We start from the raw sequence: 19,924 nt of genomic DNA, 5'->3' as shown, positions 1-19,924 counted from the left end.
CCTTCTATAATCGTTGGTTAGACTGACTGTTCTTTACAATTCTATTGTTTGGGGCCCCTCTTTCCTTGACTTCAACTGGGCCTCAGTTGAGAGAGTCCAAATTTTCCTTTAACGATGCATTATTAGATGTCATCAGTCCACCCCTCACAATATCATCTTGGCCGAGTTCGTTGCTCATCCTCTTAGGCTTTGGACTATGCTTGATTTGGTTTGGTATCTCCATTGGCTTCGGGGCTTTGCGAATTCCTTTGATGGTTGCCACATATATTCTTAGTTGGCCTATTGCTCTTCTGAGGCCCTAGCGGGATCCAACCCTATTGGCAGAGGTCATTGTTGGTTTTCCCAAGCCTCTGCTCTTCTTGGTTCTACTGGGATCTCGATGGATCGCCTTTCCCCCTTGCAGTTCTCCCTAGATGTCGCCGCTCATCTTCTTTCTTCTCAACAGGAGTTGAATGATCATGTCAGGACCAACATTTACAGATGGTACATCATCATGATGTGGAGAAACCCTCTCGGAGGACTCTGCTCATAGGTGGCCTTTTATGCTTAACACAATATGACTTCGAGATAGTATCATTGTTCACTCTCACTATCTCACCTGCTGTTGGATCCACACACCCTTTGCATTTCCTTGGGGTCTTGTTGGGTAGGCTCCCATTGACTGCATGTTGAGATTGATCATCAAATTGAAAGAGAGGAAAGGACTTGCCGCCTTTGCCCTCTTGTGGAGGTGGAGATGGAGACCCATTTTATTTTCCGCTGCCCCATTTATGATGAGATCCGGGGGAGATGGAGATCCTTGAGGCTACATGGGTGCGTGATCACGTCCTTGAGTTTCATCCTGCCGAGACAGACTTCAGACCAACCTATCACCTCCTTCACCCTTGGGTCTTCCCCCCCCCCCCGAGGGATGAAGAGGTCTCTTGGCCTTTCCTTGGACCATACTAGATCTGTGAGACCTCGCAGAGTGTTCACTTGACATCACTCCACCTCTAGCGGCTCCTTGAGATGGTCTGAGGTCCCCACACACCCTCACCCTACAGCATATCCTTTGGTTCTGGACTAGAACTCGTCGGTGGAGAGTTCCTAGGCTCTCTCTCTCTCTCTTGTTTTTATTTACTTCCGCTTTCATGTGTTGTTCTTTACGTGAACACCGTTTAGTGCTCCGGTTGTTGGCTGTGGCCCTGATGTATTCTTTCGGTCCCTTAGACCCGTTTGTGGTCTCTTGTTGGACATCAATAAATTTATCTTTATCTTTATCCAGGCTGGAAAAATCTGCTCAACACTTTGAGAAAATTCCTTATGAACATGAGATTTCTGCCCAACTTGGAAAGATTTGTCCTTAGTCTCATAGAATTTCTGCTCAGCCTTTGGGAGTCAGTTCTGACATGCTTGAAATTTCTTATGTCCCCTTTTGGAATTAATCTCTATCAAGGCTAAAAGTGTATGCAAGTTTTCAATGAATAATCCTTACAACTATGTGACTCCTGCTCATGTGCTTATCTTTATGGAGGCCGCATTTCCAACCAACATTTTCATTTGTCATCATCAAAGGTGATTTTGCACTTGATTGTGAATGAAAATCTTTATCAAGTTGAAAATTAGATTGAGTATCCGATGGAATTCCTAACAAAGTGCTGATTTATGACTTGCATTATGGAAAACATCCTATGCCAAACCTGATTTCCCATTTATCTTTGAGAAGGCATTCCCAACACTTTATCTAAAATCTGTTCATCTCCAGTTATTTTTCCTAACAACTACCATATTTCTGACCTAGATGAAGCATTTTGTTCTAACAAATGCCTGATATTTGACCTCCTTGAAGCAATTTGTCCAATGAATAATGAAATTTCAGATCTCTATATTGAGCAAATTCCTAATATATGGTAGAATTCTGATCTCCTCCAAGGTATTTATTCTAACATCATGTATCTCCATGAGGACTCCAAACAAATGCCCAATTACGACTTCTCCAAGGCATTTTTGCTAACACAAAGGTAAATTCTTGATTTCCCCTTGGAGATCATCATGTGCAATTAAAATTGCTCAACTAAAATCCTAATGAGGGTTGGAAATCTGACCTCTCATAGGATAAATTTAAAGTTAATTAATAATAAAAACATTTCGATTAGAGTACATTTGAATTGCTAATGAGGTCGGCCAACTCGGTGAAAAGAAAATATATTAAACAAATTGCTTACATGATGTTTCAAGATCAGTCTTGTAAGTCTAATAAATGCAACTCTTCTAGGGAAGCCTAGAAATAGCATCAAAGGATATCATATTAACAAAATGCAAGGAAAAATGAATTAATTGCAGAGTAGACCAAGGAATGCAAACCTGATCAATAGGAAGACAATTGTAGGAGCAGAGCAAGTTTACCATAATGAGTAGAAACAACTACTCAAGCCACATGACAAGGGATATGAGCAAGTTTATCCCTATGATAGTATGAAATGAATAGAGGCATTGCAAAATTTGAAGATAATGCTACAACAAGGATAATTGAAACCAATACTATTAGTCACGATATTGGAAAGGAAAAAACAAAAGATGTCTTGCATGTTGAAGTTTTGAAGCGTAATTTTCTTAGTCTTAGTCAAACGTGTGATCAAGGAGACACCCTCACATTTTATGCCCAAGATTTTGAGATTAGGAAAGCAAATACATGAAAAATAATTGTAGGTTCAAAGCGAACAAATAAGTTACACATCCTCAATGAGATCAAGGGAGAAAACTGCTATATAGGACAAATAAACGAAAGTTGTTCTTAGCATAGAAGAATGGGTCATATGAACTTTCATAATTTCGTTGAGGTTATGCATTAAATAAGCTGTGTCATGTTGCAGACAAGTTCTTTGGATGAAGCAAACATTGGAGGACATTAAGGTAGAATATGATCGCCCAATTTCAAAACTTTGTGATAATACTATTGGGATAAATATTTCAAAGAATTTTGTTATGCACTTTAGAACAAAGCTGATTCCTGTCAAATCTCTTCCCCTAATAGAATAGGTAGGAGAATAGCATGTCAAGTTGGAGTACATTTCCATAAAAATACATTATCACAATTGTTTTCTCAAAGCCCCTTCCAAAAGACACTTTTGCGTATATCATGCAAGAATTGCATGTGATATCTTTCTCATCTACCCTCTAAATTACAGATTTAGGGGGAGCTAATCATTGCATTAGTTTTCAGCTCCATGGATTTTTTGTTCCAATGTTTTCAAAAGATAAGCTTGGAAAATGATTAGTTGATGAGTATTCTTTGTGAGAGTAATGATCATCCCTTTGCAATTGATGTCTAAGGGGGGAAATTCAAAAAGGAGAGGAACTATCTTTTTATTTTGCTTTCATAGATTATTTCTTTTCAAGGTCGAATATTTTAAATTTATGTATATCTTTAAAACATTTCCTATTTTTCATGGTTGTCCTTAGCACGCTCCCTCAAAAATGGTCCTGAGGCACCCTTGTACTGAAAATATGGCCTCCTATCCCCGTTGCCGAAACCTGGGGGAGCATAGCCTATTACACTTTGTTTGCAATAGTGGTTTTGATTGCCTTAATTAAAGTTATTTTAATTGCTATAATGATACCTTATGTAACTTCTGTCTATACTTAAGAATTTTTCATAGTCACCAGCAGACAGGGGTACTTGGAGACGTTGGAAACTAGTACTGGTATGGTAAGACTAATTTTCAAAATAGAAGGCAGTGACGGTACTTGGAGACACCATTTTTAATTTTTCAGTTTTCTAGAAAATATCATGACATAGATCTTTGAAAACAAGAATAGTAAATCAGTCACACAAGAACAATAAATAGTAAAGGCAATTTCTCTTTAGGCTAAGGAAATCAGTCATTATGTCCCTCTCAAAATTTCTCTACTGTTAGAAGATCCAAGGACTATAAATGAATATTTGTATCATCCAAAATATCATTGTGAAACATTATGCAGGCTTTTATTTGTTTGACTTCTTCTTTGCCTTTTAATGCATTTAGTGATAAGTTTTGTATCGGATGACTTCAATTCTGACCAGGAGACATAAGAGACAATTGGAGACGACAATCAAAAGAACCCCGTGTGTCAAGAAGTTTTTGAAGACATCTTTAGTATTGGAGATGCACCTTAGACGGTGTTCCGGGTGACCATGGGTTCTTTTTAGTAATATAAGATTGATATTTTAGAAAATTGAACTTAATTCATGTCGTTCATAAAAGATTGATATTAAAACCATTGTTTCGTCTCATAAAATAACTCAAAAGAGAGGGTTGCAGGCATTTCAAGGCACGATGTGCTATGATTGTAATTACAATTGTTAGGGCATGAGAAGATTATTGAGAGAGAGAGAGAGAGAGAGAGAGAGAGAGAGAGAGAGAGAGAGAGCAGGTTGACCATGACATTATAGCCTAATTACACTGACCATGAGATTACACTCTATAATGTGTAATCCTAAAACTTGAGAGAGAGAGAGAGAGCAGGTTGACCATGACATTACAGCCTAATTACACTGACCATGAGATTACACTCTATAATGTGTAATCCTAAACCTTTTCCTACCATAGCTAAGTAGATGAGGATTCCTAGACCAGGTTGACCATGACATACACTCTCATTACAATGACCGTGACATTACACTCTATAATGTGTAATCCTAAACCTTTTCCTACTATACCTAAGTAGATGAGGATTCCTGGCTTATGTATTGTTCCTTAGTAGTTTGGATTTGTGAGGGTTCCTGACATATGTATTGTTCCTTAGTGGTTTGGATTTGCCTTCATGCTTAGAGGTGATGCACTTTTCTTTTTTCTTATAATTGTATTTGAGAAGTCATTCACATAACTATGCTATATATTTGTTATTGAATTTGGCCGTTAAACCTTCTGTTTGGTGGTCTTAGTTCATGGACTTCAATGTATATTTCTTGTTACTGTAAACATGTAGATGAGGATTCCTGACATATGTATTGTTCATTATTGGTTTGTATTTGCTTGCATGCTTAGAGGTGACATCGTTTAATTTTTGATTGAAAAGTAATTCACATATCTATGCTATATGTATTTGTTATTGAATTCAAGAAAGAATATAATTGATGAATGGCCATAGAGAGGTTAAAGAGCAATGCAACTAGTGAAGATGGATGCACATTAAACCTTTCTTTTTTCTGGTCTTAGTTGATAGACTTTGTAATGACTACCCTGGAATTCAACTCGGCATATTCTGATTTTTCCTGTTTTTACTGGCTAGTCTGATTTTTATTTTTTGCTAATTCTGTGTTTTTTTCTGTTTATGAGGGTTTTGTAATATTTATTTTTGTTTTTGGTAATGGCAGTGTAAACATAAAGTAAATATGCTGATAAGGAAAACAATATCCTATGTTATGTATAAACACCAACTGTTGGAAATTATGATTTTATTTGAGGCTTCCAGATAATTACAGAGCTGTACCAGGAGGTATTAGTAGATGGATGCCATATGTTGATATTGTTAAGCTTCAAAATTGGCCGACTTGCCCAGATCTACTGTTGACGCCCAAAGACCAGCTGCTGCTTTTAATTACCTTCTAATAACAATCATCTCTGTCCAACCTGGACACTAAGAATGCATGTCTGGTGGTGTACAGCTTGGCTGGAACTGTTTAGATGCTCAGAAAAAAACTCTTCTTTCACTGTAAATATCCAAACAATACCCAATCTGCTACAGCAGGACATCTGACCCTAAATCTGATTTTTGCCACTGTCTATTCTAACGTCCAGCTGAAGACTGATTATGAATTTTGACTTTGGAAGTATGGCAGGCTGCAAATAAGCAGTATAACAATCAGAGCTGCACTCCTGTGAGTAATTTCTCCGTTCTGTAAATTTTGATCTGTGACTTCCCTTTCTCAAATGCTTATTTTTGAAGAATATAAATTTTCCATTAACATGTAGGAGCCCTGGGGTGGTGTCTCACACCTGTTAGGCTGTAGGCTAGCAATTGCACAAAGAGTTTTCGTTCTAAGCCAATAAACTACTGTAGGTTCTTTCAAACCTTAAAGCTGAATTCTGTTCTCAAAAACTGACTTCCGGATGCCAAAGATACCTCCAAAACTTCATTTTGTGCTTCCCCAATTTTCCCTCCAAGAGCAATATTGAATTAGTGTTTTTATTTCACTCTTTTTAAGATAAAGTCATGTTTTATTTTATTTTAATGTCCTCCTAGGATTTCAACTTCACGAGGGGTCATTATTCATTACAAACTTGGCCCCCTTTTAAAGTTATAAACTTAATTTAATGCCCGGGGACTTGGGCCAGATTATAATATATTATTACATTCTAGGTGATTATAATAATCACTTTAATTATTATTTTATCAAATCAAACATAGGAAATAATTAAATTATTTCCCGATTTATTTGTAGCTCGCTCATCTAGACCTTGTTTAGAATTCTGTCTAATGCTTCTTGTCCACTAATGCTAATTGACCACTGTGAGCTAACTTGTATTCCTTCCTAAACATTAAGAATGCTCCAAAAAAATAGAAACTATGTCAAAAGTGTCTAGGATGATCCCAGAGGTCCTCTGGTGTGTCCCTGCTAACTCCCAACATCCATAAAAAATAGTGATTCCTCCTAAAATCTAGGAGATTGCTCAGGATTGTTCAAACTGGCCCTGAAAGGGTTCCTGATCCATCTCATGGCCCCTACAGAACCCTGCTAATAAGCCGATTCTGCTGGCTAGTACTGACAGTAAGGGAGGTTTAAAAATGGGGACATTGTAGACTTCCATGTATACGACTTACCAATAGTAAATACTAAATATGTTGAATGCAATAATTCAAGTTAAGGATTGCCAAACTATATGTCTATCTTGGGATGGAGCAATAGGATTGTTGGTTTCTATAGTGTTTCTTGCATGTTCAAGTGAGTAAAATTGTAACATGGTAAGATTGGAGCATAGCTACTCTGATTTTATCTCTATAGTGTGATGTCTTTTGGTTCATTGCTCATTATTTTCATTGACTTGTAGTACTAAATGCATTCTATTTCAAAGATTGTGAAGGTCTACGGCATTTCATCTTAAATACATGTCATTTAAGTTTCTACAATCTGGATATTTTTGCATTTATTTGTAACCTCTGCTATGGTTCCAAGTTCCAACATCTGAACCCTTGCTACAGTTTTGTGCCCAGAATTTTTTCTTTTTCATATATCTATTTAATTCACTGTCTAAAAATGGAAGTAACGAGGTCATCTTTCTTTACAGGCTTATTCCACCGTTGGTACACCAGATTATATTGCCCCTGAGGTTTTACTAAAGAAAGGCTACGCGATGGAATGTGATTGGTAAGGCTGATTAAATAAATAAGAAGAAAGAAACATATTTCTTTTGTTTAGTTTCTTGTAATGCGTCTTTGGCATCTCTATTGGAAATAAGAAATGCTTTTTGTACATTGTATTTGATTTGAACTTTGAACATAAATTGTGATTAAAAAAAGATTTATATTTTATAGATACTATACAAAATGGTTGGCCAGAGGACAAGTACCATGATAATGACTGATGTACATATTTGACAGATTGGTGATTTCAAAGAGCTTAGAAGATTATACTAAGTACCATAAAAACAGAAAACCAGGAATAATTATTATTATGGTCAAGTAGCATGACTTGGTGAAAATTGATTGGATTATAAGCAAACTGCTTTCTTAATATGGCTTGATGTGTGAGTAGCAGTCATACAAATCATCTTAAAGCTTTCTGTCTTATTCATTCTACAAATACCAGTTTTTCTTGGGTCTATGGCATCCTGGTTCCTGGCTTGGTTTGATGTTGTAGAGAGTATTCTGAGGGGCCATTTAGCTCCTGAATGGATTTCTTCAGATGCTCTATCTTGGTCTCTGTGCTCTTTCAAGTATCTTTAATGTCCTGGAAGTTGGAATCAACCTATCCATACTGATTTTCTTATCATAACAAATCAAAGCAGGGCATTGTGAATGGAAGATTCAGCTTTGTAAGCAAATGTGAGGTAGTGCTTGGTTGAGTTCCATTGGAAAATTAAATTAGTCGAGAAAAGGAAGAAGCTAGAAGAGTGTATATCCAAATTCTTTGTCTAAACACAAATGACAAAATATGGGAACCTTAGATATATAATGAGAGATATGATGGTAACTATAAGACTTCAGCATTTGATTTTAACTAGTCTGCATGGATATTGCTACTTCTGTAAACATTATCATTGAGGGGTTTTCCTAATTGATGCAATCTGCACTTGCATGTTATTAAAAGCAAAATATTAAACATGCTCTTTACAAGTGTTGGTGGAGGTTAAGTAGTGCAGAGTCATCAAATTGCTCAAGCGTTGTGCTCAGGTCAGCTTTGGGGTGCATGTTGGCTTATATTATGTTAAGAAATTTAAAATGAACTGTTTGCTAGAATTGAATGATAAGGTAACCAAAGATGGTCTGAATACGTGTCTTTAAGAAATCTTCCTCCTTTGTTTATTGATGTACCTTCTTACTAACTTGGGCCCAAAGTGACCCACTTAATTGGCTAGGTGGTTTGCCATCTTTTTCCCTTTATGCACAGACTGTTTGAAGTCTATTAAGGTAATTATTTCTTCAAGACTTTTGAGATTGTATTAAATCTGTTATCTTTAAATTATTATCCTTCTTGGGCTTGTTAGTCAACATTTTCTTTGCTGGATAAAGATTGAAACACCATGCAGTTGAGACACCATATGCAACTGGCAAACACAGGATAGCTTTCATCTAAGAATACTGTCTAAGAAGCTTTATTCTGTCCAAAGTCAGCCAGGACTTGGAACAGGCCTCGTGGAAAAATCTTCTTGATTGACAGTTTCCATAATCAGGGGACATAGCACACCTAGCAGGTTTAAATCCATGCCATCATCATTTAAACCAGTCCTGTCATGATATTGGAATATCCTGGCTCAACAACTTGCTAGTCAATTTAATGTTTAGGAGGTAATATTTTTGCTTTAATAATCTTTTGAATCTGACGGTTATCCTCAGATTAAATCTCATTGACAATCAAAAGTCTTTTAGTTTGTTTTTCAAAGACTAGCCTTAGGTGAGAACTATAATATAATTTTGACTTTACACATTCTGCATTGTCGGTGTCCTTATGCAAGCACCATCTATATTCTACAAGGACGAAATTTCAACACTGAATCAGAAGTTCCATTTGATTTGTTTCGTAAAAGTTTTGATCAGCTGAGTTAAGCAGACATACATCAGATAAATGTAACAGTATAGGAAATTCTCAATGTCAAGGTTTCTTTCTCCTGACAGTAATTGAAGTTAAATGTTTTACACTAAATCAAAGAAATTATCTTGGATGGATTATAATATAAATATTGTTTTATATTAAATTTATGTCTCAGTTTGTGTAATTTACCCTTTTCTATATAAAAGACATTGAACTGGGAATTGAGCCTTGCAGGTGGTCACTTGGAGCTATAATGTATGAGATGCTTGTTGGTTACCCCCCATTTTACTCAGAGGATCCGATGGCAACATGTAAAAAGGTATTAATCACACTTTTTGTGCATGGGTTTTGCACTGTCATTTGTCTTCCATCTTTCTGAATCCTGATTGCTTTCTTTGAGGCAATACATTAGTAGAACTTAGACAGTTTCAGGGTGGATTTTATAAATGCCATCCCTGTCCACTGACAATCTCTAGTCTGCATCATTTTTCTTGAAATCTAAGCACATATGTGGAGCTAACAGGAGTTAGGATTAGAAATTACAATGAGCTGTTTTGAGAACTAGAAGTCGCTATTGCAAGAAAAAGAGGGATAATTTTGGATTTCTGTTGTTTCCAGATCAGATTTTTTTGTAATTAAATTTTTTTTTTGCTGGTACTAAATATATGAGATGATTTTATTTGTTCTTAGGATATATAAGAGTGGTATTCTTGAATATGACTAAGGAATATTTTTCTATTTCTTTCTAGGGATTTTCTTCCTATGTTATAAGCTTATGTGTTACAAACTTTCATGACTGTATTTGAAAGACCGCCAACCATCTAGCCATTGAAATTCTGATCTTTGCTTGGTTCCTCACTGATTTTTTTTGAGTTTTGTGTTTTATGGAGTATTTGATTTTTTTGTGTTTTTCAAGGTTATCTCAATTTTTTTGTTGTTTCTGGATATGAAGAATGCAAATATTGTTGACAAAATACTAAAATGAAAACACACAGCAAATACTTTATACCAAAAAGGAATTAAATTTGAATTTTACTCTTTTTAATTCAAGATGCTTGTTGAAATACCCGTACGTACTGTACGGCTTGGAGTATACAACTGCAAGGAAATTTGAGGTAATTTGCTTGGAAATTTCTGTTTTGTCCTTTGCTTCCTCGAAATTTCTGTTACCCGTTCCTCTGTAAACTCTGATTTAATGCCGACTTCTGCTATTATACTCTAATCTAGCTAGGAATGGATGTAGACACTGCCTGGATCTGTATGGCTAGGTTATGGAAGCTTGGGATGTTTATAATCTGCCGTCCAGACTCAGATCTGCAAATCTGTAACTGATATGCTCCCTACTCAAGTCTGATTTAAGGTTTCTTCTCCAATTTTAATTCCTGTAACTGTATGGCTGGGTCTGAATGCTTAGGGAATGGTTGATATGCTAGATTAAACCATCGATCTGCAATCTGATATATAATATCTGCTCTTAACCAGTCTAATCTGATTTTTTTTTTCCACCAAAAGCAATGCCAATCTGAAACCCAAACTGATCTATGCTGGATCTTGTCACTTGGAGAGCTGGCTTTTCTTCCAACTCTCAATTCTCCAAAGGGTTTTTTTTCCTTGAAGACCAATCTTCTATGTATACCCTTCTCAGATCTCCACAATTAAAAATGATTTTTGAATGAATGAAATGGCTACCCAAATGTTAATTTTATTTCCTCCAACCTGAGCCGTACCTTTTAGGATTTCTTCTTATTTATTTCAATAACTTTATTTCTTCTCCTAGAGGTTCGATGCTTTTAGGTATTACTATTCATTAAAGATATGACCCCCTTATAGTAATAACTCCCATTGGCTAGAGAAGTTTATCAAGGGAGCCACTTTATTATATTTAATTATAATATAAAGTTTGTTGATTAATTCACTTTATTATATTTTATTATAGTATGAAGTGACTTGATTAATTCACTTTATTATTATTTTATTTAGATGAGGCTTTTGTCAATAATTTAATTATTCCCAATTTATTCATAAACTCATTCTCTGGACTCCAAATTGAAATCTGACTGATGCCACCAGTCCAAGGATGATGTTTGAATGCAGGAGGCGAACTGACAACCCTCCTAAAAATTGGAACTGCAATCAAAGTCTCCATAATGATGCCAGAGATCCCCTGATGTGTTCTGGTCAACTCCCAATCAGTCCCTCCCAATCAATACCTAAAAAGTAGGAATCGATGCTAAAATGTGGGAGACTATACCGAATTGTCCAAAATAGCTTGTAAGGCCCCTGCGTAGCGCTCCAGAAACTTTTGGATGGGTCCCCTATCCATACTGCTGACCTACAAGAACCCTTGATTCTAGGCCAACATCTGCTATAGTCTGCAGTTACGCTGCCCAAGGAAGGGACATTACAATTTCTTTGTTAATTAAAGAAGCTCTGTTGAATTTAAAAATTTCATTTCTAAAGTAATGCTCGTCATGCCTTCAATATGATTTTGGGAATTTAAATTAGTAACAATACATTTTTCATTGATAAATTTGAAAATTTATACCAGAAAATTAGTTGAATATAAAGTTAGTGTAAATTGAGTCCTATTATATTTATTTCCCTCAAATATTTTGGATGATTAAAAAGATGGTTAGAAGAATGCCTAGATGTTTTTCCAACAACATCAAAGGTTTCATAATCCTTTTAATTGGTGGCAAACCCTTTTTTCTGTCTTGATTTGAAGTATATTTAGATAATGTGAATCTCTGATTGATTCAAGTCTTTTTGTATGTGGTGTATCTAATTTTTACTGACATTAGTGCGCTAAATTATTTTATGTTGATTTGTCTTATCAATGCATGCCTTTTCCCATATTCTTGTACATTAGTTGTTTCGTCTTGTTAATGATTCATGACAATGCCTTTCTGTCAAAACATGACAAAGAAGTTATATATCTGTGGTTTTAAGATTGTTCATTGGAGACATTACTTGAAATTTCCTGAGGAGGCAAGACTGTCAGCAGAGGCAAAAGATCTTATTTGCAGGTTGCTCTGTGATTTTGAACACAGACTTGGATCAAGGGGTGCCAATGAGATAAAGGCGAGTCACAATTATTTGATTTTTTGTTGTGCTTAATTGAAAAAGTCCTGATTGTTGAAAGTGCCATGTCTTGATTTTTTTATTTTCCTCTTTTTCAGGCACACCCATGGTTCAATGGAATTGCATGGGATAATCTATATGAAGTCGAGGCAGCATATAAACCTGAGGTCAATGGGGAACTTGACACACAGAATTTTGAAAAGTTTGATGAAGTATGTTCTTTTTGGTTTTATTAGTCAAACCTAGTTCATGCTAGTGTCATTTACTTTTTTTTTTTGATTGAATGTCCTATTAGCATTTTGATTTTTTTTGTTTGAGACAACACAAAACAAAACAGCACATAAGGATAAATCTCTCTTCAAATTAGTAGGAGAGACTTCTTGAATGAAGAGGTCAATTTGCCCTTTCTTGGACGATACTAGATCTGTGAGACCCCACGGAGCAATCACTTGGTAGAATTGCCCTACCTTCAGCAGCTCCTTGAGATGGTCTGGGGCCTCCACGCACCTTCGCCTCAGACCTTATCCTTCAGTTCTGGCCTACTTCTCACCGACAGGGAGCTCCTAGGGTTTTTGGGTTTTCTTTCTTTCAGCTTTCCTGTTTAGTTCTTTCTGTGCACACAAATTGGTGCTCCTGCTGCTCTCTGCTGGCTGCGGCCTTGTTGTACTCTTTTCAGTTCCCCTAGATCTGTTTGTCTCTCTTGTTGGACATTAATAAATTTATCTTATCTTATCTTGCTCACCCACCTATTTGCTCCACTTGAAGAGAAAACAAGTTGTTTGTACAACAAATAGCCATCAAACCCAACTAAATCCTTTAAAAACACCTATTTAGGGTTTTAGATGTCAAAAATTATAAAATTTGCAATTTAATTTTTGATTTCCACCACTTTCTGGCCTAGACTCACTGTTGCTCCAGCCAGATTCACTCAGGTTCAAGTTTGAACCTGTTCTGGCCCGAAGGAATCAGCTGCTGTAGCCACGGATCCTGTCTGGACCCACAGGCAGACCGACCCTGGACCTGGACCTGGTTAAAAATGGACTGGTTCCAGAGGCCTGCATCTGCGAACTGGGTAAACTAGTTTGAGAATAACAATTAATTATCCCAAAAAATATGTGTTTTAATGCAAATCTTCGAAAGTTACAAAATGTTCTAAAGAAAATGCTCAAAAAACTCTAGATTGTTTTAAAGACCTGAAAGGTTTTTTTTGACAAATTAAAATGAGGTTATGAATGTATTGGTTAACAAATTTGTCACTATATAAATGTATAAACTCAATTCTGTCATGTCCATTTCATTATGACAATTGTACCGACATTTGGATAAGCTATTTATTTATCAGAATATCTTTCCTATGAATTTTAGAGGTTCAACTACCTGTTTAATATGGTTTTATTTTTATAAGTTTGCTTTTAACCAGAAGCAGAAAAGTTTTAGTACCAAAGAAACAAAACACATTCCTTGAAAATGAAAAAAAATACTGAAAGATATTCAAAATCATGAGTAAAGCGGTATAGTAATCTAGATATTTAGTTCTGAGACAATAATTAGTTAACAGACAGATTTTATAGCTTAAAACTACCATCAACAACTTCAGATAGATATAAAATTTTAACCACTGCAGAATAATAATGCACTTGAAATAGTTAACACAGACAAGAATAATAATTCAGATTCAGTGACAGCACAGACTCCAAAAGGTTCCTTTTTTCCAACTACCAAGGTCTCAAAAATTGGAAAGTTCACAGAGTGACTACCTCCTGTATTAATAAAATTTCCTTTCTGAATGTATTTTCCTAAAAATTATTATCTTCAAAACCAAAAAAATGCCTGATTTATTCTATCGATTACATACTTGTAAATTGTTAACATTGCTGATGCAATTGAATTTTAAGCTTGACTGCCCAAAGAAGTTTAAAAGAGTCCTTTTAATTTAGACAACTTTTAACACTTCATTAACTTAGCGAGTTATTTTGAATAGCAATAAAAATTAAATAAACTGAATATTGTGCTGGGGTGGCACAATCTCTCCATTAGCCTCATCTTTGTCTTCAAGTGATGGTTGAGGTGTCTGAGTGGGAACCTGGAGTTTGTTTGTTCGAAACACTTTGACGTGCCAATTCAATGTATCATAATGATAACATTATTGGCTTGTAGACTCCATAATGCCTGATTGTGCCTAACATTCTCCAACTTGCTCTGAAAGGTTGCAAGATGACTTATACATTGCACCAGATAAGCGTCAATTGCACTCATCTTTCTCGTGTTCTTAAAACAACGTTTCTTTGTCAAAAAGTTCATCAATTGTGTGCTTTAATTTATCCTTAATGACTTTGATATTCATGTCATAAGAATCATCTTTTGTTAGAAATCTGAGATGATTGCCAGGAAATCAATTTGGATATCTGATTTAATTGGGTCACACTGTTTTAACAGCTTGGTTTGCTAGTGGACATTTCTTTGTAGGTCTAACAAGCTGCATTCAATAGTCTTTTTCCACACATCTGTTATTATTGGCATTTGTGAGAGGATTTGCTCAACAACCAATTTATGAGGACTCATGTCTTCCTTTTACTTGAGTGTCCTTTTGAACTCTTATCCTAACAATCTCTTCTTTCTTTGACATTGTTATCTCACCATCAACCTCTTTTCTTCTGATTGCAACTTTATAATACAATTTCTTGGCTTCTTCAATAAATCCAGATCATTTGATTATGATTTTTCCTATCAGTTATTTTACCATGGTAAATGTATTTGTGAATTTCTTTAAAGACATAATTTTTTTACACCAAGTTAGGGTGAAAAGAAGATCAATTTCTCCCACCAGCTGAGTTGAATTATCCACAATGTACTTAAGACAAGAGGTCGAAACTTGTACCTGCTACTTCAATTTGATTTTAGGTTTCTTATCTTTTTCCGTTCTTTCTACCAACTTTGCAGATGATTCTTGAAAATCATGTATGTTTCTACCTTGTGATGAATGTCTTAGTTTGATCATTGTGATGTTGAAGTCCTTAGCTGTTATTTCACCCGCATCTTTCTTTGTTGAAGGATTAGGGCTGAGCTTCCAGACTATTCTCTTTAATACCTCTTCCCTGGTTCATTTGGGTACTACTGCTGATATTTCCTCTAGATTCTTTACATCCCTTTCATTCCAGTTGATATGGACAATCGGTTGCATTTGGATGTGATTAACATATATGGGAACCACTCAGCTTCATCATCTTCTATAAGTTGGATACTCCAATCTAAGTTGAACATTTTGGTTTGTCTTAAAATCTATCTCATCAAATCCCACCTTTGGACTTCAAAATCATTGACACAATTAGCCCAAGAATTCTCAATTCTAGGGACATTATGGAATCTGGGTCCAAGCTAGAAGTCATTCTGAACAATAACTTTTCTGTTAAAAGAAAATGAAAAACACATCTCAAAGGAATGCATAGTATACTTAGTTAGATCTCTCTCAATGTTCAATGTATCACGAAGGACTTGTACTAGTAATGAGATATACCTATTGTAAAGGGAAAAACACTTTGTTATTCTCTTGACAATTTTTATTCAGTTCACCAATCTGCCTACACATTTCTTAGCAGTCACATGCATAGGCAGTTTGCATGGGAATCCATCAAAGCTTCCAAATCTGATATTGCTCTGAAACTAGATAAAGAAGCTTTATAACGTTCCCTAATTGGGTTTATTCTCAGTTATTACCAAATTAACACAGATTTTATATTTATGTCCCAAGCTATATGATATAAGACATTCGAAATTAAAGAACTATTCATTAGTTTCTTAGTTACCCATTGCTCCCCTTGGCCCTTTGACCCAGGTGAATTTTGAACCGGTTATTGGTACTGGTCCTGGTTCCTCTTTGGGTTCCACTTGGTTTTAAACCCAAGCAGGTTGTTTCCTCCAGATCGAACCTAGGTCAAACCAGGGCAGACCTAGGTAGACTGAGTGCAAACCAGGTACAGTTCTATTGGGGACATTCTATAATTTAGTGCAGAAAACAATTATTACAGAATTTGAATATATAATTTTAACATTACAATTTTTTTTTTGCTGAAGTTCAAATATTTATTACATCAAATTAAAATAGCCCTCAGGATTTCTTCCAGTGAATTTTTTATATCCAATTGCTGATAATGACCCGTCTGAATAATTAGAAGCTCTGTATAGTGACAAATCATATTTGAAATATTAAATAACATCTTCAATAGGTTGCAAGCTACTTATATAACATTTTTCAAGTAGGATGTTAATTACAAACAAACAAGCTTTTTGTACAATAAAAAAGTAATAAGCGTTGGATAACTTAGAAAGCAGTAATGTTATTAGTGCAGTTGATTCCAATAGCATTGACAATGTTTGTGAACAAACTAATGCCATTGATGAAGAAGAAGATGGAGATTTAGATAATCCATTAGATGATTGAAACTTAGCATAAAGTTCTCTTTGTTGAAAGTATAAACAATGATAGTTGAACTTGATATTATTTTAATAGTTTGGTGTTGATAATAGATATGATGCTAAGGTTACAAGTTTATAGTGTTTTTGTTGTTTTTATGATACTAAGCAACATTCTAATCTTAATTCATTTTTCTAGGTTGTGTGTGTAAATATATGTATATGTATTTATGTATGTATATATAAATATTTTTTACCTGTTTTGTACTAACGAACCCAAACGTACCCACACCCCATTTCAAGATTTTGCTGTACGAGCAAACCGGTTCTTCAAACCCAAACTGGAACTGGTAACTTAGATTAATTTAAATAGATTAAATTATTTGTATGTAACTTTAATACCCCATATCCAATCTTACTACTATTTCAGCTCAATGTTAGGAGGAGTAGGTGTTATTCAAGGTGCCTAGATACACACTGCAGTGGGTTCCCTCAAATTTTATAGATCTAAGTTCTTAGCCTATCTTGGGACTATTCTTGCAAGGCGCTTAGGCTTGCTGATCCCTACCCTAACTTGGGATAGTTAGCCATTGCTTGGATTTATACAGGCCTCTCTTTGGACACATTTTAGCTCCTTTCTTCTCAATTTTGAGACCGATTCTATGTTTCTCCCCTTGATGACCATGCTTCTCTGCTTGATGATTGATGCTCGAACTTAAAGCTCGCACGATTGATTGGTTGCCTGTGCTTGTTTTGTTTGATTGTTACTCCCTCGATGGTTCCATTGTTGTTTCTTCTTATTAATGATTCATGACAATGCCTTTTGCTTTCCATTTGCATGCTTGGCTTTGCTTGTTCTTGGTTCCCCGATCTTCTTGTGCAAATGTTTCTCTGTTGTTTGCTTTCATCAGGAGTTTGCCAATGTTTCTTTGTTGTTTTCTTCGGTAGGAGTTTGCCCCCTTTGTGCAGACTTTCCTCATTGCCATTTATTGTGACTGCGGGTGCTTGTTCTGGCTGAAGGTTGTTTCGTTTTTGGATGGCCCGTGTCGACTTCTTGTTGAACACTGGGTAGGCCTATGACTCTAGCTGTTGGTTCTCTTCTCTGCTTTACATGTTGGCCTATGCCGTAATGCTATTCGTCCCTGGGGCATGCGGGTGTGAACACTGTTGTTGCCGTTCCTCGTGCAACATTTGGTTGGCTCTTGTTCCTGTTCCCACGAGGTCCTCCTTGCTTGCTTGCTCCTGCCTCTTTGTTGTCGTTGGTCTTGCCCACCTTGCTCATTGGGAGGCCTTGCTTGGTTTTGCTAGCTTGCCTCTTGTTGTTTTCCTTCACCTCTATGTGCTTTGCTCCTCTACAGTTCTATAGGTGTTGTTACCCGTTGTCGTTCTTTACTGTTGCCTTTAGGTTTGTGTTGAGCATTTGCCATTATGTCTATTGTGGTTATAGACACTCCTCAACCGTCCATGACTTACTAGAGAGTTTGTGACCACTTGTCTAAATTAGAGGCTGAAAATCAACATCTCAAGGAAATTGTACAGTCACTCACAAAGACAATCATCAAACTCAAGCAACAAACATAATCCAATGCCACGACTGTAGATTTGTTTTTCCACCACCTTCAACTTTGAAACAATAGGCTTGAAAACTCATTTGCAACCTGTCTTGGGCTAGCTAGATGAACTTGATACAATGAAAGACAAATGATTTGAATGGTGACTAAACATTACCCTTTGTTGTTTGATACTGAGCAAAAAATAAAAACATGGGACTCTCTATGCAATAACTCTAGACTACACCTCTTGAGGTGTTGAGAAGATTGTACAAGGAAAAATTGATGATGAGCGGGTGAGGCCTGCCTATGAGCTTAACCCCAAGGATGATCCTATGGTAGCTGGTCATTCCTTCCTTTGTGATTAGCTTGGGATTTCCGACATCACTATTGATATGTGTTGGCTTGGTTTAGACAGTATCCTTTATCTCTGTTGTCTCTCCCTCTCTGCCAGGCTTTGGGCTCTTAGGGCGAAGAGGAAGTTGTTCCGTCTTCCCACTACAATTTTCTTGGACGAGGACCTCATGAAATCACAAGTGGTTGAACTAAAGCATCCCAAGAGTCTTGTTGCTGAGGCAAGGTGTAATGGGAAATAGGCAGTTATTTAGAACCTCGGAGCGGATATTCGTGGCTCGCGTCCCTGTGGCTGGGAATCGAGACAAACCTGCAAGGCCAAATGTCGGTTTGGTCGCCAACAATTGGGCAAGATAGAGTCGTCCTCCAACTCTGCTTGTCCACTGCGGGAATGACAATGGCTCCTTATGGTCCTTGCCTGGCCTTTTTCATGAGGCCGTTGGCTTTGCAGATATGTTGGTTGTCAATAACACTCATGAGAGTTTCGTACGACCTCTTCCGAGTTATGTTGGAAATCAGTTGTTAGTTTGTAGGGAGGAGGTTCACGCTTCTGGTGGGGTTTGTGGTTCAAAGGGTGTTACCTATCTGGTTAGAGATGACCTATTTAGTACTACCAAGGTGGTCCATTCATACGCTAGATTTCTGTGGATACTAGCCATCGTTAGAGAGATATCTTTATCGTTGTTTACTACTTCTCGCCTGCCTCTTTACTGTACGACATGCATAGTGCTGAGGATGGGGACCCTTTTATGGACTTGAATGAGTGCATCTCCAAGCTCGCTGTAATGGGTGACATCAACATCTTAGGGGACTTTAATGCATAGACTAGAGATCTTAAGACCCCCAACACGACTGTGGATCTGACGCAACATGTACTATTGAGATGGATTCTACTAGCTTGGGGCTTTAGTGCTTTTCCGAGGACCATAGTGGGCTTTCTCTTGTTACAGTCACCACCTTCTCTAGCTTTGGGATTCCTCCGACTTGGTGATTCTGAATGACCTCTATTGCTTTCTGGGCTCTAAGCTTTTTACATGCTAGCCTCATTGTGGGGGCATGAGCGTGGTGGACTATGTTCTCACTTTTTCTTCCTTCATCCCTTCCATTTGTAGGTTTGCCTTCTTTCGTGTTCCTTTGGCTGATCATGCTCTCCTCAGTCTCTTGGTTTGCATTTCCCTCCATCCTCTGTCTCCCATCTCTAACCCCCTTTCTGCTTCGACCCATCTCCCCACCCATTTCTTCTTTTCTAAGAGTGACCAGGACCTTTTCATCTCCATCTAAGATGGCTCCTCTACCTCGATAGCTTTACTGAGTGTAG

General features: G+C 36.7%; 1 protein-coding gene across 3 annotated transcripts in view; it reads left to right on the top strand.

Moving 5' to 3' along the window:
- LOC149533541 (uncharacterized) overlaps positions 1-19,924 on the top strand; it is a 141,101-nt gene that overhangs the window by 69,170 nt on the left and 52,007 nt on the right. For all 3 annotated transcript variants that reach the window (XM_089803126.1, XM_089803125.1, XM_089803127.1), the window contains exons 6-9: positions 7,248-7,327; positions 9,446-9,530; positions 12,161-12,292; positions 12,391-12,504. In XM_089803126.1, coding sequence (XP_089659252.1) covers positions 7,248-7,327; positions 9,446-9,530; positions 12,161-12,292; positions 12,391-12,504 — 411 coding nt within the window. The remainder of the gene's footprint in view (positions 1-7,247; positions 7,328-9,445; positions 9,531-12,160; positions 12,293-12,390; positions 12,505-19,924) is intronic.

Source organism: Cupressus sempervirens, chromosome 10, assembly GCF_028749045.1.
Source record: "Cupressus sempervirens isolate cs-2001-9-10 chromosome 10, ASM2874904v1, whole genome shotgun sequence".
NCBI lineage: Eukaryota > Viridiplantae > Streptophyta > Pinopsida > Cupressales > Cupressaceae > Cupressus > Cupressus sempervirens.
This window is presented reverse-complemented; position numbering and strand designations above follow the sequence as displayed.